This window comes from Prionailurus bengalensis, chromosome A1 (assembly GCF_016509475.1).
Source record: "Prionailurus bengalensis isolate Pbe53 chromosome A1, Fcat_Pben_1.1_paternal_pri, whole genome shotgun sequence".
In the NCBI taxonomy this organism is placed as follows: domain Eukaryota; kingdom Metazoa; phylum Chordata; class Mammalia; order Carnivora; family Felidae; genus Prionailurus; species Prionailurus bengalensis.
Genome location: NC_057343.1, coordinates 90,849,467 through 90,876,905, shown reverse-complemented (window position 1 = coordinate 90,876,905; position 27,439 = coordinate 90,849,467). Strand labels below are relative to the sequence as shown.

At 40.1% G+C, this 27,439-nt stretch overlaps 1 protein-coding gene across 4 annotated transcripts in view; it reads right to left on the bottom strand.

The window, feature by feature from the left end:
• RNF130 (ring finger protein 130) overlaps positions 1–27,439 on the bottom strand; it is a 140,511-nt gene that overhangs the window by 55,677 nt on the left and 57,395 nt on the right. For all 4 annotated transcript variants that reach the window (XM_043585326.1, XM_043585335.1, XM_043585344.1 and 1 more), the window contains exon 3: positions 24,860–25,110. In XM_043585326.1, the coding sequence (XP_043441261.1) occupies positions 24,860–25,110 (251 nt within the window). The remainder of the gene's footprint in view (positions 1–24,859; positions 25,111–27,439) is intronic.

Genomic DNA, 27,439 nt, shown 5'->3' with positions numbered 1-27,439 from the left:
TTAAACTGCATGTTTAATGTTTATTAATTTTTGAAAGACACAGAGAGTACGAGCTGGGGAGGGTCAGAGAGAGAGGGAGACACAATCTGAAGCAAGCTCTAGGCTCTGAGCTGTCAGCACAGAACCCGACGTGGGGCTCAAACCCACGAACTGAGAGATCATGACCTGAGCCAATGTCAGACACTTAACGAAGCCACTCAGGCGCCCTAAACTGCATGTTTAAAGTGTACAATTTGAGGTTTTGACATGGCCCTTGAAAGCATCACTACCATCAAGACAGCATCCCTCATCCCCCAATTTCTTTGTGCCTCTTCCTAATCCCTTCTTCCTGCCACCATTCCACCCATCCACTTTTTGCTTTTTTCAGAGTTTTACACAAACACAATACAGTATTACAGCATGGACTATTCTGCACGAAGTTTCTTTTACTAGGCATAATTATCTTAGACTAAGCCGTGATGTTGAGGCACCTGGGTGGCTCAGTCATTTAAGCGTCCGACTCTTGGTTTTGGCTCAGGTTATGATCTCACAGTTTGTGAGTGCAAGCCCCACAGTGGTCTCCATGTTGACAGTGCAGAGCCGGCTTGGGATTCTCTCTCCACCACCCTCTCAGCCCCTCCCCGACTTGTTTGCAAGTGCACGCACTCTCAAAAATAAATAACAAATTAATGCATATTGTTGCATGTATCAATAGTTCATTGCTTTCTTAGGCCATGAAGTATCCCATTACACAGATTATACCACCATGTATTTATTTTTTTTACCTGTTGATGGAACTTTTGTATTGTTTCCCAGCTTTTGGCTTCAATGAACAAAGCTGAAAACCACTTTATTTACTTGTACAAATCTTTGTAAAGACCTGTGCTTTCTTTTCTCTGGGGTAAATACTTACAAAGGAGGGAAGACCAGCTAGTATGGTGGGTGTGTTTGGCTTTTCAAGAGGCTGCCAAAGTGTTTTCCAATGTGAGTGGACCATTTTGTTTCCGTAAGTTGTGTATGAAAATCCCGGTTCCTCCACATCCTCACCAACACTTGGTATGGCCAGTTTTTTTCATTTGATTGTGATCACTCTAAGAGGTGTGTAGTGGTTATCTCAATGTGGTTTAAATTTGCATTTCCCTAAGACTAATGGCAGAGAGCATCTTTTCAGGTACCTCTTTGCCATGTGCATATCTTCTCTGGTGAAGTGTCTGAATCTTTTGCCCATTTTTCTACTGAGTTGCTCTCTTACTGACTTGAGAGTATTTTGCATATTCTAAACACAATTCCGTTTGTATATATCTTCTGTCACTCTGTGGCATAAGTTTCATTTTTTAAAAAATGTTTATTTATTTTTGAGAGATAGACAGAGTGCGAGCAGGGAAGGGGCAGGAAGAGAGGGAGACACAGAATCCAAAACAGGCTCTAGGCTCTGAGCTGTTAGCACAGAGCCCAACATGGGGCTTGAACTCATGAACTGTGAGATCACAACCTGAGCTGAGAAGTCAGACACTTAACTGACTGAGCCACACAGGTGTTCCTGTGGCATAAGTTTTTAATTTTGATGGTCAGTTTATCAATTTTTCATTTGTGGACTATATTCTGGTGTCATATCTAAGCAATTTTTGTCTAAGCCAAGGTTGTAAGACTTTCCCTTATTTTCTTTTCTACAAGTTTTATTGTTTTAGGTTTTGTATGTAGGCCTCTGATCCATATTGAGTTAATTCTGTATATGGTGTGAGGTACTGATCATGGTGGTTTTTTGAGGTTTTTTTTGCATATGCTACCCAGTTCTTCCAGCACCAATTGTTGAAAGGGCTGCTCTTTCTCCACAAAATTGCCTTTGTACATCTGGCAAAAACCACCTGCCCATAAATGTGTGGGACTGTGTCTGAACACTATTTTGTATCATTTATCTATCATTAAGTAAATATCACAATCATTAATTTCTTGTAGTGCTTTGTAAGAACAAATTTGAAATCACGTGGTGTTACACCTCCAACTTCTTTTCCAACTTCCTTTTGGTTGTTCTTGACCCAGGGCACTCCCATAAGAATTTTAGGTTAAGCTTGTCAATTTCTATAAAAAAAGTTATTTGGGATTTACATTATGATTGACTGCACTGAATGCACAGATCAATATGGAAAGAAGTGACATCTTAATAGTATTGAGTCTTCCCTTGAACAATGTATCTCTCTTCATCTACTTAGTTCTTATTTAATTTCTCTCAGCAATATTTTATAGTATTCCCTGTACAGGTCTTGCACATCTTTTGTCAGATCTCTAATAATTTCCTGTTGATTCTATTGTGTTTAATGCTAATGAAAATTGTACTTAAAAAAATTCAATTCTCATTTACTGCTTGTAGAGAAATAAAGTTGATTTTTGTGTATTGATATTGTATCTCTCAACCTTGCTAACACCCATTTATTAGTTCCAGAAACCTTTAACAGACTCTATCAAATTTTTTACCTAGACACTAATGTGCTTTGTGAATGAAGACGGCTTTACTTATTCATTTTTAATTTTTTTAATGTTTATTTTTGAGAGAGAGAGAGAGATTGAGCAGGGGAAGGGCAGAAAGAGAGAGGGGGAGACAGAATCTGAAGCAGGCTCCAGGGTCTGAGCTGTTAGCACAGAGCCCAACATGGGGCTTGAACTCATGAACTGTGAGATCACGACCTGAGCCGAAGTCGGATGCTTAACCGACTGGGCCAGCCAGGTGCCCCTACTTTTCATTTCTAATACAGGTACCTTTTATTTCTTTTCTTTATTCCTTGCTGTACTGGTTAGAACTTCTGGTACAATGTGGAAATAAAATTCATCAGAGCACAAATCTTTCTATTGTTCCTAATCTTAAAAAGCATTTGATTTTTCATCATTTAGTACGATGGTATAGCTGCTAGTTTTCCTTGGATGCCCTCACCAGTTTAAGAAGTTACCTTTAATGCCCCGTTTGCAAAAAGTTTTATAATTGGGAAGGGATGTTTGATTTTGGCAAATGTATTTTCCTCCATCTACTGAAACATATGGTTTTCTTTTCTTATTCTTTTGTTTGTTTGTTTGTTTGTTAAAATGGTAAATTACATTGGTTAATTTCTTAATGTTAAAACAGCCTTGCATTCTTGGGATCAATACCACCTGGTCATGATGAATTATCCTGTTTACCCATTATTGGGTATGATTTGCTAAAATTTCTTTAGAATTTTTACATTTTTGTTCAAGAGGGATTCTGGTCTGTAGTTTTCTGTTTTGTAATGTGTTTATCTTGTTTTGGTATCAGGAAGATGCTGGCTATATATAAAATATGGAGTTCCTACCTTTTCAATTTTCTACAGTTTATATATTTCTTCCTTAAATGTTTGACAAAACTTACCAGAAACCACCTGCCTGGAGATTTTTTTTTTAAGGTTTTAATCGCACTTTTTTTTAAAGATTTTAAGTGCACAAGTGCACTTTCCTGAGAGACACAGGGCTATTTATCTTTTTATCTCGCATGTGCTCTGGTCATTAGTGTCTTTCATGCAATTTGTCCATTTCATAGAAGTTGTCAAATTTATTGCCATAGAAATATTCATAACATTCACTGGTTATCCTTATAATCTGTAGTGATGTCACTGCTCTCATTTTTGATATTGCTAATTTGTGCCTTCTCTCTTTTCCTCCTGATCAATTTGGCCAGAGGCTTATCAATTTTATTGATTTTCTCTTAGAGCCATTATTTTCTGTTTTCTAATTCACTGACTGCTGCTCTGATCTTTTGTTACTTCCTTTCTTCTGCTTACTTTGGATTTAATTTGCTCCTTTCCCCCCAGTTTTTTTTTTTTAATTTTTAAAAATTTATTTGAGAGAGACAGAGACAGCATGAGTTGGGGAGAGGCAGAGAGAGAGGAGACAGAGAATCCCAAGCAAGCCCCATGCTGCCAGTGCAGAGCCCAACGTGGGGCTTAAACTGTGAGATCATGATCTGAGCTGAAACCAAGATGCTTAACTGACAGCCACTCAGGTGCCCCTCCCCCAGTTTCTTAAGGCATCAGCTGAGAGTATTAATTTCAGAACTTCTTCCGTCTTTTCTAATATAAAGTACAGCTTTAGTGGAACTTTCAAAATTCTCATATTCTGCGTTTTCATTTTCATTCAGTTCAAATGATTCTCGAATTTCCCTTTTATCTTTATCTCATGGGTTATTTAAAAGTAAGTTAGTTTCTAAATATTTGAGTTTTTCAAAGATTTTTCTGTTATTGATGTCTCCATTTAATTCCAAGTGGTCGGAGAGCATATTTTGTTGGACTCGGATCCTGTTAAATCTATTGAGACTTGTTTTATGGCTTAGAGTACACGTCAAAAGAATGTGTATTTTGCTTTTGTTGGATGGATTGTTCTTTAAATGTCAACCAGGCTGAATTAGTTATGTTTAAATCTTTTATATGCGCACTGATTTTCTATCCACTTGTTCCTTTAATTACTGAGGGAGGGGTGCTGAAATCTCGGACTATGACTGCAGGTCTGTCTACTTCTCACTGCAGCATCCTGTTAGTTTTCACTCCATGTTATTCTGAAGCTTTCTCAGTAGGAGCACCAGTGTTTGGGGGCCATGTCTTCTTACCAATCGACTGATTTATGATTAAGAAGTGACTTTTATCCCTGGCAGTAGCTTTGCTCTGAAATACTAATCTACTTTATCTTGATTTGTGATCTGTTTTTCATTCTTTTGACCTATTTGTATTTTTATATTTGAAGTAGGTTACTTGTAGGCATCATATGGTTAGGTCCTACTTTTTTTTTTAATCCAATCTGTTAATCTCTGCTTTTAATGGAGGTGTTTAGACCACATACGTTTAATGTGATTATTGATATGGTTATGATTAAGCCCATCATCTTGGTATTTCTTTTGTCCCATCTGTTCTTTATTCCTTTTTTCAGTCTTCTTTTGGATCGAGTATACTTTTCTTTTTGAAAATTGCGTTAAAATGTATATAACATAGGGGTGCCTGGGTGGCTCACTTGGTTAAGTGTCTGACTGTTGGTTTTGGTTCAGGTCACGATGTCACGGTATGTGAGTTCAAGCCCTGTGTCAGGCTCTGTGCTCAGTGTGGAGCCTGCTTGGGATTCTCTCCCCTCCTCTCTCTGCTACTTTCCCGCTCACACTCTCTCAATAAACATTACACACACACACACACACACACACACACACACACACACACACGTACATATGGCATAAGATTTGCACCTTTTAAGTGTATAGCTCAGTGGTACTAAATACATTTATGCTGTTGCGCAGCCACCACCACCACCCATTCCCATAACTCTTGTGAATCTGAAACTCTACAACCATGAAATAACTCTATGTTCACCAATCCCTCCCAGCCATTGGGAGCTGCTATTCTACTTTTTGTCTTTACAATTTTGCCTATTCTAAGTACCTCATATTAGTGGAACCATACAGTATTTGTCTTTCTGTGACTGGTTTGTTTCACTTAGCCTTATGTATTCCAGGTTCACCCATGTTGTAGCATATTTTCCTTTTTAACGCTAATGATATTCTGTTGTATGCATATACCACATTTGCTTATCCATTCATCTGTCAATGGACACTTGGGTTGCTTCCATGTTTCAGCTATTGTGAAGAACGATGCTATAAATATGGGTGTACAAATATCTCTTACAGACCCTGCTTTCATTTTTTTGGGGGGGGGATACCCAGAAGTGGAATGCTGGGTCATGGGGTAATTCTACTTTTAATTTTTTAAGGAACTTCATACTTCTTTCCATAGTACTTGTACCATTTACATTCCCACCAACAGTGCACAAGGGCTTGATTTTCTCCATATCCTCACAACATTTATTTTCTGTTTTTTGTGTGTTTGTTTTTTTAAAAAATTTTTTTTCCCCAACATTTATTTATTTTTTTTGGGACAGAGAGAGACAGAGCATGAACGGGGGAGGGGCAGAGAGAGAGGGAGACACAGAATCGGAAACAGGCTCCAGGCTCTGAGCCATCAGCCCAGAGCCTGACGCGGGGCTTGAACTCACGGACTGCGAGATCGTGACCTGGCTGAAGTCGGACGCTTAACCGACTGCGCCACCCAGGCGCCCCATGTGTTTGTTTTTTTAAAGCAGGCTCCATGCTGGGTGTAGAGCCCAACATGGGGCTTGAACTCATGACCCTGAGATCAAGACCTGAGCTGAGTTCAAGAGTTGGATGCTTAACTGATTGATCCACCCAGGAGCTCCATGTTTTTGTTTTATTTAAATTTGCTAACTGCAGTATTAGTTGTGTGTACAATTTAGTGACTTAACACTTACATATGACCCTTAGTGCTCATCACAAGTGCACTCCTTAATCCCCACTCCTTAACCCATTCTCCTGGCCACTACCCCTCTGGTAAACTATCAGTTTGTTCTCTATAGTTAAGAGTCTTTCTTGTTTTCTGTTTTTTTGACAGTAACCATCATAATGGATATGAGGTGGTATCTCACTGTAGTTTTGATTTTCATTTCCATAATGATCAGTGATGTGGAACATCTTTCCACGTGCTAATTTCCATGGCCATTTGTTTATCTTTGGAGAAATGTCTCTTTACATCCTTTGCCTGTTTTTAAATTGAGTTGTTTACTTGAGTTTAAGAGTTCTTTATATATTCTGGTGATTAACCCCTACTCAGAGATAATAGGATTTGCAAATATTTTCTCCCATTCTGTGGGTCGCCTTTACATTATGTTGATTGTGTCCTTTGATGCACATAAGTTTTTAATTTTGATGTTTCCCAACTTACCTATTTTTTTAAAAATTACTTGTGCTATTGGTGTCATATCCAAGAAACCACTGCCAAATCCAATGTTGAAGCCTTCCCCCTATGTTTTGTTCTAAAAGTTGCAGTGTTAGCTCTTATGTGGAGGTCTCTGATTCATTTTGAGTTAATTTTTGTATATAGTATAAGGTAAGTGTCCAGTTTCATTTTTTGGCATGTGGATATCCGGTTTCCCCAGAACCATCTGTGGAAAAGACTGTGCTTTTCCCACTGAATGGTCTTGGCACCCTTGTTGAAAATCATTTGACCATATATATATATGAGGGTTTATTTCTCTGTGCTATTCTGTTGGTCTGGGTCTGTCTTTATGCCCACACCACACTGTTTCGATTATAGTAGCTTTGTAGTAAGTTACTAAATCAAGAAATATGAGACTTCCAACTTAATTCTTCTTGAAGATGATTTTGACTGTGCAGCTTAGAGAATAAAGCCACCATTTAAGGACCTGGGGAAGATGCAGGAAGAGCAAAATTGGAAGAATTCAGTTTAGGGTGTATGAAGTGTGACGTCAAGCATAACGAACACCAAGAACGGACTACTGAAGAGAACAAACAGAGGTCATAGTGGCCTTGACGAGAGTTGCTCAGCGGAAAGACAGGAAGAAAAGCCTGACTGGAGTGGCCTTTAACTGGCACAAGGTGGTGGGAGCAGGGTCACTTCTAAATCTTACCAAGTTTCCTCAGGAAAAGGCCCAGACCAACTTTAAGAGTGGAAGTTTTGTTTTCAACAAAAGCAGGTGGAAGGGTTAGCTATAAGTAGGTGGGGTCAAACCACTAACGGTAGCATTATTCTAACCGGATATAGAGTCAGCAGCTGTGCTGAGGCAGTAAAGGGAAGAGAAAAAGGGTTCTGACAGTCTTAAGAGCCAGGGAACTCAGAAATCACCATAAAACACCTCCCCATACCCCTGAAAGAGACTACTCACTAGACAGAAGCCTCAGCAAGTAACTCTGAGATACACCCAGGGACATGGGGAGATTTCTCAGGCTCCCCATTTACAGAGAAGCAAACAAAACATAACACGGGAACGCACTAAGAGGTAAGATCAGATCATCCAGGGCAGCCCATTCCCCTGAGGACCTGAAACACCAACAACTCCCAAGAAGAAAGAGCCCTCCTTGAGGAAAACCAGACCTGGGACTGAGCAGGGCAGGAACCTGGGGGTAACACAGAGAGAAGCTTCTGATACTAGAGGAGATGGATCAGGAAGTCCTGAGGGGAGGGGGCTCCACAGAGAGGTGCAGCACAAGACGGACCCCCCAACTGCTCAGTGCGGAAAGCTACCCGGACCTACGTCTCCCCAACATGTATGACATTCTCCTCCCAAGTACAGAAGTTACATCATTTAACATAAGGAACAGAAGATTATGATCACATCTCATACAAAGGTATCCTAGGGAGAAACATGAACCAATTAGCCTTCAACAGACAATGAAAAGCACAACAATGTTTTGTTGTTGAGCTGTAGGAGTTCTTTATACATTCTGATATATGCCTGTTAGGAGATATGTGATTGGCAATAATTACCTTTTAAAGAAATTTAAATTAAGAAAAACATCAGATATTTATGCACTTAATAAATACATTTCTGGCTTTCTTCCCTGCTTCTATGTACTTTCATATATCCACTGATGCCATCTTCCTTCTGCCTGAAGGACCTATTTGTTTGTTATAAATGTGTATTTACTTTTCAGACAGAGAGTGTGAGTAGGGGATGGTGGTGGTGGAACGGACACAGGATCCGAAGCGGGCTCCATGCTGACAGCAAAGAGCCTGATAAGGGGCTCGAACTCACAAACCATGAGATTATGACCGGAGTTAAAGCTGGACCCTTACCCCACTGAGCCACCCAGGTGCCCCCTGAGGGACCTTTTTAAAACATTTCTTGTAGTGTAGGTCTGCTGGAGATTAACTGTAATTTTTTCAGCTTTGTATATGTGAATTTCACCATTTTTGAAAGATGTTTGGGTGCACATAAAATTAAAGATATTGCTCCCCTGTTTTCTCCCTTGTACAGTTTCCAATGAGACAACTGCTATTACTCTCTTTATTTCTTTGTATGTTTTTTTTTGTCTGGCAGCCCTCTTAGCTCATTTTCTTGGGGAACCCAAACACATGTATACTGGGCTGCTGGAAACTGTTCCACATTTCACTGGGGTCTGCTCTTTTGGAGGCTAATTCTCTCTCTGCATTTCATTGGGTGGCTTCTATTGCTAGGCCTATAGTTTGCTAATTTTTTCTTCCATAATATCTAATCTGCCATGCCATTAATCCCAGTCGGTTTATTTTTCATTTCAGGTATTACAATTTTTATCTCTACAATTTTGATTTGGGCTTTTTGAGGGGGAGTAATTATCTTACATGTCTCCACTTAATTATCTGGATACAGGTGTGGTAGGCAGAGTACTGGGTCCCCCAAAGATGGCCAGATCCTAAGCCCTGGAACCTATGAGTATGTTCTGTTACATGGCAAGGGACAACTTAGGTAGCTGACTTTAGAATAGGGAGCCTGAGGGGCGCCTGGGTGGCTCAGTCGGTTAAGCATCTGACTACGGCTCAGGTCATGATCTCGTGGTCCGTGAGTTGGAGCCCCACGTTGGGCTCCGTGCTGACAGCTCAGGCCCTGGAGCACTCTGTCTCTCTCTCAAAAATTAAATAAACATTAAAAAAATAAATAAATAAAACAGGGAGTCTGAATTACCCAGTGGGACCACTGTGATCGGAGGGTTCTTAAAAATGGAAAAGGGAATAGAAACAGAGAGATGGTAGTGTAAGGGCTGACACTGCTGGCTTTGAAGATGGAAAAACAGGGCCATGAGCCAAGGAATGTGGGTGGCTTCTGAAGACTAGGAAGAGTTGGGAGGGATTCTCCCCCAGAGCCTACAGAAAGGAATGTAGCCCTGACAACATGTTGGTTTTTAGTCCCGTGAGCCCCATGAGGAGGCACTATCTGCTGGGTACTGTTCCTTCCAGTCCCTTTGGAGACTGCTCACAGCACTGGCTGCTCAGTACTCTGCTGAATACTCAAGGTGCATGGACCTTTTACAGATGCTGGGGCTTTGTCTTCTCTGTGCATTTCCATCCTTCCCAGGACTGTGTTCCATGAATGCTAGCTACTCTGTTCTTAGATTCTCAGTAATGACTTTCAAATAAGGCAGTCCACTCAGCTTTGCCTTAGTTTCCCCTCTGTGCACTGTGGCCTGGAAACTCTTAAACACATGAAGCTGGATAATCCTCATCTCTTGTCTGCCATTGCTCAGGGATCACTGACCCTCGTTTGTTGTCTAGTCTCTTGAAAACATGATTTCATGTATTTCTGCTGTTGTCTTTTTCCTTCCTAACTGCTGTTTCAGGCAGGAGGGTAAACCAAGTTCATTATCTGATTCTATTTTGGCCAAAACCAGAAGTCTCCACCATACTTTTTTTCTTTTTAATGCCATTTTAAAATGGCAAAACTGGGTTATTTTTCTAATAGAATGTCCCACATTCTAAATTTGACTGCTTGTTTCTTCCTGGTGTCACTTTACTTGGTCCATTTCTTATGAAACAGTAGCTAGATTTAGGTTCAACTCTCTGGCGAGAGTATGTCCTGGGTGGTGCTGTGTGCTTCCCAATGTATCCCAACGTGAGGACATAGGGTTAGGTTTCCCTGCCCTCACTGACATCAAGCACAATCAGTGGGTTCAGACTCTGTCAGTTCAGAAAAAGCTCCCTAAGTCTTTCAGCGGATTTTATAGCGTCCACTGATGATCACTGCCTCAGGCCGTCATTTCACCAAAGGTTACAAAATGGTGATTTTCTAATTCATTGATTAGTTGGCGTTCTTCTATAATGAACCTCCTATCACCAACTAGTTGGTTATGATGTAATAACATAATGTGTACAGAAGACACAGGATGAATCGTTTTTAAAACTTGATTTTCAGAATAGCAAGTTGGTTCTCTAACAGCCTCCAGTTTCCATCAACTGCTGTATTTATTCCCTGGTGCTTCTGTCTCACTTTTGAATATGGAGAGTTCCTCTGAGAAGGCACCCAGGTCCTTTTGACACCACCTCAGTAGTCTTCCTTGTTTTCTGGCACAACATTCATCTTATACATTTGCTGCCCTAAATCTGGAATAACCCATTTCTCCAAGGATTCCTGGTTCCTTTGAGAGGGAAATGGCATTTAAAGGTAACTTTAGAGGTGTCTGGCTAGCTCAGTAGGAAGAATGTGTGACTTATGATCTTGGGATTGGGAGTTTGAACCCAATGTTGGGTGTAGAGAGTACTTAAAAATAAAATCTTAAAAAAAAAAAAAAAAAAGATAATTCCAGAGCAGTCTGGGGATGGGATGGAATGGAATGGGACAGACACTCATTGTTTTATTAAGGATGTAAAATGGTTAATTTTCTTTATTTTTAAATAGTTATTTACTTTCTAGGAAAGCGCAAGCGGGGGAGGGATAGAAAGAGGGAGACAGAAGATCTGAAGCAGGTTCTGTGCTGACAGGCTGACAGCAGTGAGCCTGATGTGGGGCTCAAACTCACGAACCGTGAGACCACGACCTGAACCAAAGTTGGACACTCAACTGAGCTACCCAGGTGCCCCTAAAATGGTTAATTTTCTTATTTTTGAGAGAGAGAGAGAGAGAGAGAGAGAGAGAGCGAGCGCGCGCAAGCATGAGTGGGGGAGGGGCAGAGAGAGGGAGACACAGAATCCAAAGCAGGCTCCAGGCTCTGAGCTGTCAGCACAGAGCCCAACGCGGGGCTCGAACTCACGGACCGTGAGATCATGACCTGAGCTGAAGTCAGACATTTAACTGACTGAGCCACCCAGGCTCAGTTAATTTTCTAATTAATTTCTAGTTAATTTTCTAACTTTGCCATTCCTTATACATTTATTAGTTGGAATTCTTCTATAAACAGGTACTGTTACTGGGTTGTCATTACATGGACAGAGGAGCTCTGTAGTTTTTAGGAAAAGGAAAATAAGCCAGGAAGGAGTTCACACTATTTCCAATTCAAAAATAAGATTACAGTGTCATCACTTAATGTTTTTAATTTTAATATTTTCTAACTCTGAAAATCTTGGTTCCTAATATCATCAACATAATTACTTATTTGCTTTATCCTGCTATACATATATACATATATATATGATAATTTCAAATAACAATCAATAAAACAGTAAGACTATTAAATGCAGCTGTTTTTTTTTGAATCCTCAGACTATATTCCAGCGACATGGACTGTCCAAAAACAGTCCCCTGAAATAACTCCTTTCTCCATATGGGTATGCCTCTTGAAATATATTTAGCTTCATTTGTTCCCATTTATTTTCAATTTTGATAATTTTGTCTTCTGTTTAAATTATTTTAAACAGTCACGTGGCTCCAGAGTCAAAACTATAAAACCAGGTACAGGGAAGTCTCATTTCCATCCCTAGTTCCTCCTAGTTCCCTTCCCCCTAACGTAAGAGCTCTTTAGGATAATTCTGCTTTTTCCTCATATTGTTTCCTTTTGGAAATAAAAGGAAACGCATATGCATGTGTGTACATACGTGATATGAATATCCATTTATACGGATGTATTTTCAAAGCTCTTTCGTACCATCAGCTGGTACACTAAAACTGTTCTGTACCAAGAGGTCACTCCAGAGGCAGCAAACCAAGACCTTCAGATTCCCCTTCTCTTCTACAGCTACCTACTACTTCAGTGCATTCAGAGTTATTTCACGGTGGAGAGTTCTAGTTTATTCAAGCAGACTCCTACGGATGGACATTTGGGTGGTTTGTCTTGATAGTATAAAGAATATCAAGATGGATAGTACTGTATAGATGTCTTTTTTCACTTTTGTAAGGCTACATTGCTACAAGTGAGGTTACTAAGACAACTGGTAAGCACATATGCATTTCTGCTGGATATTACAAATTCCAGCCCCCTCGCCCACGCCCCTCCCCTGCCTGGAACTGTTTTGCATTGTCATCATCAGTGTATGAGAATGCTGGTTTCCCCACCACCTAGTCAAGAGAGAACGTGGTCAAATCTCAGAATTTTTTTTTTTTTTTTTTGCCAAATTTAAGTACCATTTGCATTTTTCTAAGTGAACTATCCATTTTTTTATTTGTCCATTTTTTTTTCTATCGGGATTTCAGTCTTCTTTATATATCAGGGCTGCTAAACCCTTTGTAATATAAGTCACAAATGTCTCATTTTAGTTTGTCATTCACTTTTCCTTTAAAAAATTAAAACATATAGCCAAATTTATCAGTCATTTTTTTATTGTACTGTATTCTGAGCCATAATTCAAAGTTTTCCATGTGCCCCACCATAAAGGAAAATTTAGCCCACATTTTCTTCTAATCTTTGTAGTTTTACCGTTTACAATTAGATCTCTGATTCATCAGAAATTTATTCTGCTGTACAATGTAAAAAATTGATCTGATTTTGTCTTTTTTTCCAGTTGCCCCACAACCATTTATTAAAAATGTTCATCCTTCCCCATTGATTTGAGATGGTGCTTTTTATTGTATACTGTGCTTAAATTTCTACATGCAGTTGTGTGTTTATTTTTGGGTTTTGCATTTTGTTCTATTGGTGTGTTTATTTGTAGGCTAACTTTTATTATTTTTTTTAAATAGGTTTCATACCCAGAGTACAGCCCAACACAGGGCTTGAACTTGCGGCCCTGAGACCAAGACCTGAGCTGAGATCAAGAGTCAGACGCTTAACCAACTGAGCCACCCAGGTGTCCCTAAACATTCTTTTAAATAAGAGGCTTTAATATGTATTATAAAACTTGGTGTGGCTAGGCACCCATCGCTGCTTTTCTTTTTAAGGGTTTTTTCCCCCTGGTTATCCTTACTTATTCTTCCATGTGATTTTTATAATTACCTTATATTTAATCCCAGAAAAAATATCTGAAGGTAATTTTATTTAGATGCAGTTAAATGTATGAATGACCTTTGGGAGAACTGACAGCTTCATTGTACTGAGTGTTTATCTTCAACAAGAACAAGGTATATCAGGAGTGTTTTGTATGTTTCTTCTTGTGGGTTTTACACAGTACTTGTTAGTTATGCTCATACCAGGATTGAGCCACCCACCTACCCATCCAGCCATAAACACTGCCTTCCATCCCATTATATTTTTTTATTTTTCTTCTGTACATGCGTTTTATATCCTGCTCCTTTACTAGGTTGTTCCCTTGTTTTAGTAGGGTTCCATTGATCCTTTTGGGATTTTCTGATAGACAGTCCTATCAACTGAAAACAGACCTACTTCTCCAGGTCTTATTCATCATACTGCTTTTTCTTATCAAACTGCTTGGGCCAATACCTGCAGCATGACTTTAAATAGGGCAGCTCTGCTCCGTCGTCTTCACATTTATCTGTTAAGTAAGATGCGGGCTTCCAGGCTGAGTGTGTGTGCACATGTGTGCTACTGAAGCCTCGGGGCTGAGCTGCCCCATCACCTACTGTGCTCTCTGAAGCTCCTGAACAGGCTTCTCAGGTCTCTGTGTTGGCTGTTGATAAATCACAGCCTGTGCTTTCACCAGCGGTTCTCAGACACGTCTGCTGGGGCTTGCGCCTCAGAGCGGAGCCCTGTCGCTGTGACTTCTGATTCTTAGGATCACCAGAACTACCCCCTTTCTTCCCCTGACTACCTTCTTCGGAGCTACTGTGTAGGTGCTGCTGCTGCTGGCTGTCTGGCTGAGTCACTCCTTTCTCTGGAGTTCTTAGAGGCACCTGTGGCCTGGTAGCATCGAAGATGCTATCTGAGGATTTTTCCTTGTTTTATCCTGCTTGCTGTCTATTTTTTTAAAAAGGCTTTTAGGGAAATTAAAAAGAAATACCCTACTACTTCCATCTTGCTCAGATCAGAATTCTGCTGAAGAATTTTAAACAAAAGAGATCTGGGTTTTGGAGAATTCAGGCCTGGCCTCCTGAGAAGGTCTGTGACACAGGGAAGACTGGGGGCACTGAGACCTGGTAGGATCTAGGGCTTCGGAGAGTTAGGAAGGGCCTGAATCAGGCCAGTGGGTGCAGGGGAAGAGGAGAGGACAGAATCCAGAAAGATTTAGAAGGTAAAACTGGCAGAACCTAATGACTGACTGACATGGGATGGGGGGGGGGGGGGGGAGGTGGCATGAAAACAGTGGGTGTTAAAGATGGCTGGCTCAGCTCTCTAGCTGGGTGACAGGCTCTGTGGGAATGGTACCCCACTAAGGAATTCCAGAAAAAGAGGAGCCAGTGCTGGTGGGGGAAGGGGTTCAGCCTTCAGCACGCTGGTAACAATGCATGCAGGGTGTCTGAGAGAGTGCCCGCGAATATTTGGATATATCACCCCTTCCACTTCTCAACTTCCAAAATCTCCTGTGGCAAAAGGAAAAAAAAAATCTCTTCTCTGTATTTGATATTAACGTCAAATGTCTTTACTGTAGTATTTTTCATGGGACTTGGCTTATGTTACTACATATTCTTGACCCCTCCTTCAACATTTCCAATCACTCTGTGACAGGTATGCTTCCGCTATGGTTTTGGTCTTTTACTTGAATCTGTCTAAAAGCCATTGCTTTTTCCCCTCTTGGTTTTAATACTATTTGTGTTCTGCTGACTCACAACTTAAGATGGAGCACAATCCCTTTGTGAAGATCATTTTTTATTAAATTCCCTTACTTATACCTGACCACCATGCCATTAAGTCACTGTTTTTCAAGGTATGGTCTGTGGGGCAAATGCTTTAAATCTACCTTGGGGGCTTAATAATAATAATATGAAATGATGATATTTATAGTAACTAAGACTTATTCAGTACATACCACATGCTAGGTACTGTTCTAATAAGTTTCACACGTACTGACTCATGTAATCCTCATCATCATTTTAACAGAAAGTAACTACATTATTCCCATTTTACAGAAGAGGAAATTGAGGTATAGAGAGATTAGAGCTGGTAAGTAGGTCCTACCTAGACTTCCCGATTCAGCCTATGGGGGAGAAGTTTTGGGAATTTGTAGTTTTACAATGTCCCCTTCCCCACCAAAAAAAAAAAAAAAAAAAAGTGCTCTCACATGATTCTGTGGATGCACAGTATCCAAAGGTTTTACATTGGTAGAAAACAACTCATTCTGGGGTACCTGTGTGGCTCAGTCGGTTAAGCATCCAACTCTTTGATTTCGGCTCAGGTCATGATCTTACAGTTCATGGGTTCAAGCCCCATGTTGGGCTCTGTGCTGACAGCGCGGAGCCTGCTTGGGATTCTCACTCTCTTCTCTCTTTCTATGCCCCTCCCCTGCTTGGCTCTCTCTCTCTAAAAATAAATCAACAACACTTAAAAAAAAAAAAAACAAAAAACAAACAACTCATCCTGCTTACTCAAACAGGAATAATTTGTTCACAGCCAGCTGGTCCGCAGCATATCGAGGACAGGTCTCTGTAATGAGACTCAGCTCAGGTTTCTCTTTTCAGTCCTCAGGAGTCTCCCAGAGACACAGAGCTAGGTTTGTATCAACGTGCAGCAGGGTTCTCTTCTAAACACTGATATAAACACTGATGAAATCCAGGTGCTATGAAAGCTATTTTCCCGGACTGAAACCACCTGGTAGTCTGCAGCCTGTCACTCATCACAGACCACTTTTTGTCCCTTTTGTCTAACAGAACTATCCCCATCGCCTTTCCAAGATACCGTGTGTCTATGTCCTGGCCCCTCCCCCCAGTTGGCTACATAACCCTGCTTTATTAATATTACTTTCCTTTGCTCTTTGATATTTCCAAGAGCTCCTTCCCCCTAAGCCTCTCCTGTCAAAAAAAAATTTTCTATCGCTCCACTGCTAAAAATCCTCATTTGATGGCTCCTCACTGCTTCAGTGCGAGATTTGAGCCCTTCATCTTGTTATGTCAACACATGTGTCCGGGAGCAGCTGACAGGTTCAGGTCCCCTCCCCACGATTCCTGATGCCATTCAACTCTGTCCCTCCTTTCATCCCTCCACAGCTCTGTGGAAAATGATCTCTTTGCCTGACTTTCCTGCCAGCCTATTTGACAAAGTCTTATTCATCCTGTAAAATTCAGCTCAAATGTCACTACCTCCGCTGCGAAGTACCCTGACTCACCTAGAGTAATATCACTCTGCCCAAAAAGAGTAACTCACACCATACAGCAGTATTCTGATTACACCTGTCTTCCTCATAAAATGTAAGCTCATTCTTTGATTAAATTTAAGCATTCACTGAGTCAGTGTGATGTGCCAGGCCCCATGCTAAAACCCTGAGGAGGTAGTAATGAATGCCTCAGAACACCCTGTTCTTAACAGGATATTTTGTGCTAGAAAAAAATCTTAAGCTCTCGATGTATAACGTTTAGAAGGCATATACTCTCTGCATACAGACGGTGGTATTTATTTATGTAAACTGACCATAATGGCAGGACATGAAAAAGAAGGTAGAAAGATGATAAAGTAATATGTACACACTCAGCTCAGACACCTACTTTCCTTCTTCAGTTTTTCTGTAATTATTAATCCCTAAAAAACCTAGCAGATAAAATTCAGAGTACAATCCAACAATGACAAAGGCCGTCTGTCTCTTTCAACTACATAATCTTTTCCAAGGGGAAAAAAATCTTGACAGTATGTGCAATATCTCCCTGCTCAGTGTGGAAGGAAGACTCTGAGCCCACCACATTTCCAAGGTCAACTGTGTATAAGTATCTGCTGTCCTATGCAGAACATTTGGTGTTCTTCCATACTCTCACATGTAAGTGCACTCTCCAGTTAGCTACCTTCTGGGATGAAAATGGGCAAGAAAAGCCTGTTTCGTTTCAGTAACCTCGGGATATTTATAAAGACTAAGAATAAGGTACACATGTTTTGGCAAAGAGCTTTAGCAAGTTTTAAATACCTTAGAAACTGTATAATTTTCACAGGGAATTTTCATAAAAAGACATTCTAAACTCAGGTTTGGCTTGTAGAATTTTGTTTATATCTGCCCTATTATTCCTCAATAGTAAAATAAAAAATTATTGTTCTGTTTTGGGGATCAAATTGGATTACTGTAGGATAAAGGCGCACCACCGACCATGTAAGTGTGAAAAAGTTTTACATTTCTCGGAAAAACTGGAGGCTCCCTTTCCATATAAACACATTGAACATCTATCCCCTTGTGTGAACGAACTTTCACTGACTTATCAGAAGGCAACAATCCTCTGAGCTATTTGCACATAAACACTGTATCCAGATGCATTCTGACAGTCCTTTAGGAAGAGCAAACCACAGATAATTTAGCAGTAAACTAAAGAGCCAGAGCAGTAGATTCTTTTTGCACGTGCAAAATGGTGTCAATTGTGTATACTACATTGTGCTCAGAAAGTTATTTATGTTATGTGGCTCTCTTTAGCAGCATATTCTGTCCAAAGCACTGCTTCACGATGACAGTTTGTGGGAGAAAATGGGTCTCGCCTTAAACTCACTGTTTTTCCTTTGCCAATACTTCTGGGTTCTCATTTAAAATAGCCAAAGGTTTCAACCAGTTGGGCTGTTGCCACCTTCTTATTAAACTTTAATAAGCTAAGCTTTTTAAGCCACATAAAAATTTCATCAAGCGTTTCTCAACCTTAGGAAAAAAACGGAAGGAGGAAAAAAGGTCAGAACATCACTTTCTGCCACAGCAGCGCCTGGAGAAGGCTTTGGAAGCCTGTGCGCAATCGGCCGCACGGCAAGCGCCTGTGGCCTGCGCCAGATGGTGGGTGCGTTGCCGCCTGCATCACACACAGGCCCCACGCCGGGTGCTAATTAAAATGCTACCATCAAATACCAGGCTCCTGGGACCGACCAGACCACTCGCTCTTTTCCAAAAGTCCTTGGGATGCACTACATTCAACCCACAATTGTAGGGTTCTCCTGTCCAGAACACCATTTCAGAGCAACTCTTGATCACTTTTAGTGTTTCATAACAACATACTTAACAAACGTCTTTATTATTTTTTTTTAAAGGAGTATAACATGCTACATGTAAATACGGAGTTAATAACAGAGGGAACATATAGCAGAGTTGAAAGAGGTCACTTGTCTCTGGGAAACAAAAATTAGGAAAAGACCGGGAAAGGAACCAAGCCTTGTGGTGCTATTTATTTTTAAGAATAATGTTCATGCATTATATCAGTGACACATTTAAATTAAAAAAGAAGGCTACATCACTGAAGAAAGTGGGCTGTTAAAAACCACTTCAGGGCTGTGCTACTGTCCTTCAAGAAGCTCAAGAACTTCAGCTGACATCTATTTTCCTCAAATATCATCAGACAAGATTTCTTGCCAGGTGCCTCGATGATAAATACACAAATGCTGTCGTTTTGTTAGTGCGGGTGTGACTCTATTCTTCCATTTCATCACAACGCAATTTTTACATCTTTTCATTTTATCAAAAACTTCATAAAACTGGTGCCTTCAATCTGAAGGCTGTAAATGTATAATTTCGCACATTATGTCTAATAATCTTTTCTAGGGTTGTGGCATATTTTATATGTTAACATTTTCATCTAATATTCCTTTATTGTTTTCGTCACCTATGTCCCAGTCCAAGTGTGGGAGATCCTATGGGGACCATCAGCTCTGCCACGACACAGGAGCCTCCTCCTCCTAGCCCTCCCCCTGGATCTACCACAACAGGCAAGGACACCAAGTCTCTAAAAGGTGGAGAGGAGGGACCTGGAGACTTGAGGAACACAGGGTGGACTGCCTACCTGTCCTACTCTAGCCAAACACCTGTGGAAAGATCGCACCCCTCTTTGCCACATGGTTTCAGTGGGGCCCAGTGGGAAGGGGATCTTTCCACCCCACCTCCTCACAGAGGCAAGCTGAGCGCATGATCTAATTGCCATCTACAGAACATGCCACCCAACAGCAGAATACACATTTTTTCCCCAACCACCCACAGAACATTTGCTAAGACAGACTATATCCCAGGTAATAAAGCAAACCTCAACACATCTGGAAGAATTTAAATCATACATCTGATCATAATGAAACCAAACTAGCAATCAGTAACACTAAGGTAACTGCAGAATCTCTGAACTCTGGAAAGTGAAGTCATCGGTCAAAGAGGAAGTCCCCAAAGAAAAAATTACATAAAACTGAACAAAAATGGAAGCACAGGATATCAAAGAATACAGGACACAGTGAAAGCAGTAGTGTTAAGAAATTTATGGCACAAAATCCTTACAAGGGAAAGACAAAAGATTTCTTTTTTTTTTTTAATTTCTGTTGCCTAGTATTTTTCTTTTTCTTTTTTAACATTTATTTATTTTTGAGAAACAGAATGAGACAAAGTGTGAGCGGGGGAGGGACAGAGAGAGAAGGAGACACAGAATCTGAAGCAGGCTCCAAGCTCTGAGCAAGCAGTCAGCACAGAGACTGATGCAGGGCTCGAACCCACAAACTGTGAGATCATGACCTGAGCCAAAGTCGGACGCTCAACCGACTGAGCCACCCAGGCGCCCCAAAAGATTTCTTTTTTTAAAAATTTATTTTGAGAAATAGAGAGAGAGCGCATGCATACATGGCACACGTGAGCAGGGGAGGGGCAGAGAGAGAAGGAGAGGGAATCCCAAGCAGGTTCCTCGCTATCAGTGCAGAACCTGATGTGGGGCTGGATCTCACAAACCATGAGATCATAACCTGAGCTGAAATCAAGAGTTGACTGACCCAGGGGCCCTAGAAAGAGAAAAGTTTTCATAAATAATATAAGTTCCCATCTTTAAAAATCAAACAAACAAAAAAAAAAGCTGGTTCTTTGAAAATATAAAAAACTGAGAAGTTTCTATCAAGACTTACAAAAATAAGGGTGCCTGGATGGCACAGTTGGTTAAGCCTCCAACTCTTGCTTTTGGCTCAAGTCATGCATGATCTCATGGTTTCATGAGTTTGAGCCCCAGGCCCTGAGTAGGGCTCTGTGCTGACAGAACCGAGCCTGCTTGAGATTTACTCTCTCCCTCTCTCCCTGCCCCTCTCCCACTCACATGGTCTCTGTCTCTTTCAAAATAAATAAATAAATAAACTTAAAAAAAAAAAAAACTTTAAAGGACTGATAAAAATAAAGAGAAGATACAAATCATTAAAATCAGGAACGAAGACAGACACTGCAGCCACTAAAATAACAAGGGAATACTGTAAACAACATCATACTTGTAGATTTGACAACATCTAAAAAAAGGGCCAATTCCTCAAAAACCACAAATTACCAAATTTCAATAAAGGCGATACAGACAACCTGAATAGTCTTTTAACCATCAAAGAAATTACAATTTTCCAACAACCCCTCCCCACTCCCCCCCCCCTGCAAAAAAAACTACAGACTGGTATCTCTCACAAACTTAGACACAAAGATCCTCAACAAAACAACAGCCAGCCAAATTCAGCAATGCACACACAAAAAAATCATACACCATGATGAAGCAGGATTTGTTACAGGCATGCAGGTCTGGTTCAACATTAGAAAATCAATGAATACTATCCACCATGTCAACAGGATAAAGAAGAAAATAAAAAATCGTATGACTGCATCAACGGACACGGAAAACATCTGACAAAATCGAACACCCATTTGTGATAAAAGCTCTCAGCAAACTAGAAATACAGATGAGCTTTGTCAAGCTGGTAATAAACATCTACAAAATATGACAGCTAAAACATACTCAATGATGAAAGACTGAATCCTTTCCTCTAAGATTAGGTACAGGCAAGGATGCCCACTCTTATTTACCACTGTCATTCAACATGTTACTGAAAATTCTAGCCACTGCAATAAGGCTAAACAAAAAAAATCCTTAACCTAAACCTCTTATTTATTAAAAACATGACCTCAAAATGGATTATGGTTATGGACTTAAATGTAAAAGGCAAAACTATAAAACTTCTAAAAAAAAGAGAAGATCTTTGGAATCTAGGGTTCGGCAAAAAGTTTTTAGACTTGATGGCAAAAGTCAAATGGATAAATTAAACCTCATCAAAATTAAATCTTTTTGCTGTTCAGAAGACCCTGTGAAGAAGTCTTCTGACCTCTTCCCAGATAAGACACTGGGATAAAACATCTGCAGACCACAATTCTGACAAAGGCTTGTATCTGGAATGTAAAAGCTTCCAAAACTCAACAGAAAAAAAAAAAAACCCTAAAACAACCTAGCTAGGAAATGGGCAAGAGACATGAACAGGCATTTCAGTCATGAGGACATACAGACGGCAAATAAACACATGAAAAGATGCTCCACATCAGCAGCCATCAGAGGAACGCAGGAGAGATGTGCCTACACAGCTACCATCAAATGGCTAAAATAAAAATTAGTGACAACATGCACCATCAAGGGTGCAGAGGATACGGTTCAGGGATATGTTTCTAGTGCGAACACAGAATATAGAGCTGCTTGGGGAAAGGTATGGCAGTTTCTTCTAACATGATGTATGCGCTTGCCATAATGGCCCAGATATTTCTCTCCCCAACATTTAACCAAGGCAAATGCAAACTCATGTTAACACAAAAATCCATAACAGATGTTCACAGCCACTTTAAAATACCCAAAACCTTGAAACAACTGGGTTCAGTGGACTGGTATATCCAAGCTATAGAACACTACTCAGCAATAAAAGAGAATAAACTACCAATACACACAACAACTTGGGAGACTCGTAAGGGGATTGCATTAGGCGAAGACACCAAACTCTAAAAGTTAAGTACTATATGATTCCATTCATACAGCATTCTTGAAATGACAAAACTGTAGAGTGGGGAACAGATTAGTGTTATCAGGAATTAGGCAGGAGGGCAGGAAGGAGGTGCCCATGAGTATAAAAGAAAATAGCACAAGGGATCCTTGTGGTGAATTGTTGTGTGTCTCAATTGTGGCAGTGGTGACTCAAAATCATATAGAACTACACACACACACACACACACGAGTACAGGTTAAACTGGAGAAATCTGAGTAAGATCAATGGATTATATCAATGTCATATTTACTATAGTTATAATATTTACTATAGTCATGCAAGATTTTACCCTTGGGGGATGAAGAGTACTGGGATCTCCCTGTATTATTTCTTACAAATGCATGTGAATCTATGATTATCTTAAATAAATAAAAAAAAAAAAAAAAGAAAAGAAAAAAAAGTTTACCAAATGTGAAGGACTGGTATTCCTGAAAAAATGCATATACCTGGATATAATAATGAGGGAATGCTGGGTATCAGACAAACTCAAATACAAAACAACTGGCTTGGACTCTTCAAAAATGCCAATTCCAGGGGTGCCTGGGTGGCTCAGTTGGTTAGGCAGCTGGCTTCGGCTCAGGTCATGATCTCACAGTTCATGAGTTTGAGCCCTGTGTTGGGCTCTGCGCTGATAGGTCAGAGCCTGGAGTCTGCTTCAGATTCTGTATTTCCTTCTCACTCTGCCCCTCCCCCACTCACGTTCTGTCTCTCTCACAAAAATAAACAGAAAAACATTAAAAAAAAATGCCAATGCCATGAAACAGATTGAGAGAGACATGACAGGGGTGCCTGGCTAGTCCGGTGAGTAGAGTGTGCAACTCTTGATCTTGGGGGTGTGAGTTCAAGTCCCATGCTGGGCATAGAGCTTAATTAAAAAAAAAAAAAATAGACATGACAACTCAATGCAACATTCAATCTGTTTGGATCAATACAGGGTTTGCTCTGCTAGAAAAGACATTATTAAGACAATTTTACAAAACCTAGAAAGAAAGGTCTCTAGATCAGATAATAGTATTGTATCAATGTTAACTTCCTGATTTTGATAATCACATTGTGATTATGTAAGAAAATGTTCTTGCTTTAAAAAAAATACACAAGGAAGTAGTAAGGGTAGAGGAGCATCATATCTCAAATTTACTCTCAAATGGTTAAAAAAGGTATGTACACATAGAAAAGCAAATAGGGTAAATGTTAACAGTTGAAGAACCTGGGGAAAGGAATACTTTATACTATTTATGCAGCATCTGTAAGACTGAAATTATAAATAATAAAAATTATCATATTAAAACTTTTTTAAAGTATACAGGATACTGCACAGAGCCTGGCACAAAAACGTGCAATAAACTCCAGTTTTCAGATATTTTATACCTATTTTCAGATGAAGAAACAAGTTGAGAAGTGAAATAAATGGTCTATAAGGACCATGGCAAACTGATGGTGAGGTCGGGATTTGAACTCATATCTGTTCCACAGCAGCATCTGTCCTTCTTTCACTAGAATGAGGAAGGCTGAAAATTTCAACTCCCCCACAGGGATCTGGATGTACTCTGTTTAAGGAGAGGATGGCATTACATAAAAACTGGCTACCAACCACTCTCCAAGCACTTCCCCTGCTGGTTTTCTCCTAGAGAAGCCTCGGGCTGGCACTGGGACTCAACACCTCCAGCCCAGCCCCCCCCCCGATGTGCACCAAACAAACTAACAACCTGACAAAATCACTGCCTGCAGGCCATCCACCACAGGGCAGCACACGGTCTTGTCTTTCCTGTGTCTTTACCCACTCATCCGAGATCCACTGAGCACTGTTTATGCTGGTTAATGGAGGCTCTGGGACAACTAGATACTGCTCTTCTATGGGTCCTTCTCCACCTCATCATCTCCCCCACAGCCCGGCTTACACAGGATAGGTAATCTTAATTGATTTATTTTATCTGAATAGGTAATCTACAGTTCAAAATTCACACAGCATGAAAGCGTGTGCCATCTCCCCCCAGCACCCACTCCCAATGACCATCAATGCTACTGGCTTAAAAATGCAACTCTGTGATATTTCCTCAAATTACTAGGAATTAGCTAGATCATATTATGATACTATGCTAAACATTTACATAGAATATTCTAAGTGATCACTGTAAATTTAAATTCCCCATTTAGGCATTTAAAAAATCCCTCAAATAATTTGTGTTAGTAGGTTTTCAACACACTGTAAATGACTAAGGGTCACAACTTTTTTTTTTTTTACGTGAAAAACTATTGGTAGCATACATGAGCATAATAGATGTCCATGAATTACAGCTGGTAAGCATCAATCATTACAGACGACCGACAGCTCACCTGGTTCCTGTCGCGTGCATTCGTGTACCTGATCTTCTGAATGAAGTAGAATATGAGCCATGCTGAAGAAATAATCATCAAAACAATAAAGGATATTGACACGAAGACTAGAGAGCCACGGCTGAAGTTCTTTGGCGGCATTCGTGTTCCAACAGCTATTGTCATTTGTACAGAGATGTTTTTCTCCAGATAACTCAAAATATCCTTACCCCTCAATTCTGTAATCATGACAGCAATAATATCTCCAGTGCCTGTAATGTAAAATAAATGCATATACTCAAGTGATCTTTAAAATTTACAGGTACATCAAACATACAAAGGCGCTATTTAGAAAAACCACTACAATTTTTGCTAATGGCAAGGGTTTGCAGATTCAACTTTTCAGATGAAATCAATCTCTGCAGTTGGCTATGCGGGCACCAAGTGGAAACAGGAATCTGTTGTGTAGTACTTAAAACTCAGACAAAGTGTAAAATTATTGCAGTGTTAAGGGTCCCATTAACTTGTCTTACAACTACATTTAAAAAATGGATTATTAAATCAGCCAAATGTTAACGACAGACAGTATTAAACGTGGTATTATATAACAACGTCATGTGATAAAATATGGCAGGTCTTTACTGTAAAACTTTTTCCATTTTAAAATGCTCTTTAGAAAGTCCCAGCTCCTGGGGCACCTGGGTGGCGCAGTCGGTTAAGCGTCCGACTTCAGCTCAGGTCTCGATCTTGCGGTCCGTGAGTTCGAGCCCCGCGTCAGGCTCTGGGCTGATGGCTCAGAGCCTGGAGCCTGCTTCCCATTCTGTGTCTCCTTCTCTCTCTGCCCCTCCCCCCTTCATGCTCTGTCTCTGTCTCAAAAATAAATAAACCTTTAAAAAAAAAAAAAAAAGTCCCAGCTCCTTAAGAAAAGGAGAATAGCACTCGTGTTTATAGTACAAAAAGCACTATTATTTATAGTACAAAAATTGGTACTTTGTGCACTACTCGTTCTTTACAGGGCACCTATTGTGTGTACAACTAGTAGAAGGAATAGAAAGCACAGGACATGCAGTTTTATGATCTCACTGACATGACACGAATCCAGTAATAGAGCTGCAAAAGTCAAATGCCAAAAGGGGGTAACCTTCATTAATAACGGCTGAAGCTAACTTTGGTCCCACGTCTAGCCCTGATGAGAGGAAGGTTCCTTTCTTATTTAGCCCAGAGCCCTTCTGGAAATGAAACCCTCCCCGACTCGAGTCCACACTTCAACACTCTAGACTAGTTTGGCATCAGAATCCTTCCAGCTTCTAACAGCTGTCCAGAGGTTCTGTCACAGCCACAAACTATTTTAAGGTAATTACAGGATGTTCTTAAGTCACCATTCTAGTCATTTACTTCCTTCACTTATGTAATTTCCAGGAGTAGTGATACAGTAAAGGCAAATTTCTCTCCTGTGGAGTGTGAAATTACTATTCCTTTCCTCCTCCTCAGAGGGAAGTAATTTCCCATTTCCTTTCCTTTCTACACCAGTCTAGCTGCCAGTGACCCTCCGTTCTAAGCTGAAGCTGCCAGTGGTGACGTGCAACTTTCAGCACACTTCAAAGCAAAGACTGAGACTCTGGGGGTCGGAGGAAGGAGAATAAACATTTTATTTCAGGAAAGAGAAAATTATAACCACTTATTCAAACTGGAATAGGGTTTGCAGATAAATGTAAACCACCAAAACCAAACACCCCACAACATGCCCTTGCAAACGCTTCTTCAATGAATACTACTACTAAAGTATTTGGTTTACATGTTTATTGTATTTGACTAAAAGAACTACCCTTATCATGTGCAGTCAAAAGAACACAGGCTGAACTGAAAAGAAATTCAATAACTAAAAGTTTTCTGAAAAATTTAACCCAACGGAACATATACCTTTTGTATTACCTTATTCAAAATTGTGCCAGCCACTTTATCAGAATAGCAGTTTATCAGAATACTGATTAAAAGAATCCAAAAACAAACAAACAAAAAACTGCGAAATTAAAGAAAGCAACAGAGTTAACATCTAATTATCTTTGTGAAAGAAGAGTTATGGTCAGTAAGTTAGAGAAAATCATAACATAGTGTTAAACCATTTAAATTTTCCATTTAGAAAACTTAGGTCTGAGCTTTTAAAATGTTGGTCAACAGGCAACGGTCTGTGGTGTAACATACCAGGTATGGCTATAAAGTAACTGAGACGGATCCCACAAACCACACATGACAATCAGTCTCATTGCTTTATAATCACACCAGGTACAAACAGTTTTAGAAACCAGTTCTGAGGCTTCCTCTTGAAGACTCAAGCTGGAAAAGGAGCAGGGAAAGCTTCACAGGTAGCCCAGGGAACCAGTCCATGTAATTTCATTCATTCAAAGAACACTAAATAAATGAACACCACCTAGTTTCAACTGGAAAGCTGTTTGGGAAAAGAAGCATTTAATTATTTCAACCATCCATTCAACGATATTTATTGAGCACATACTATGATCAAGGTTCCCAAATGTTCACATTTTTTAAAGATTTTATTTTTAAGTAACTATGTCCACCTTTAAAAAAAATTTAATGTTTACT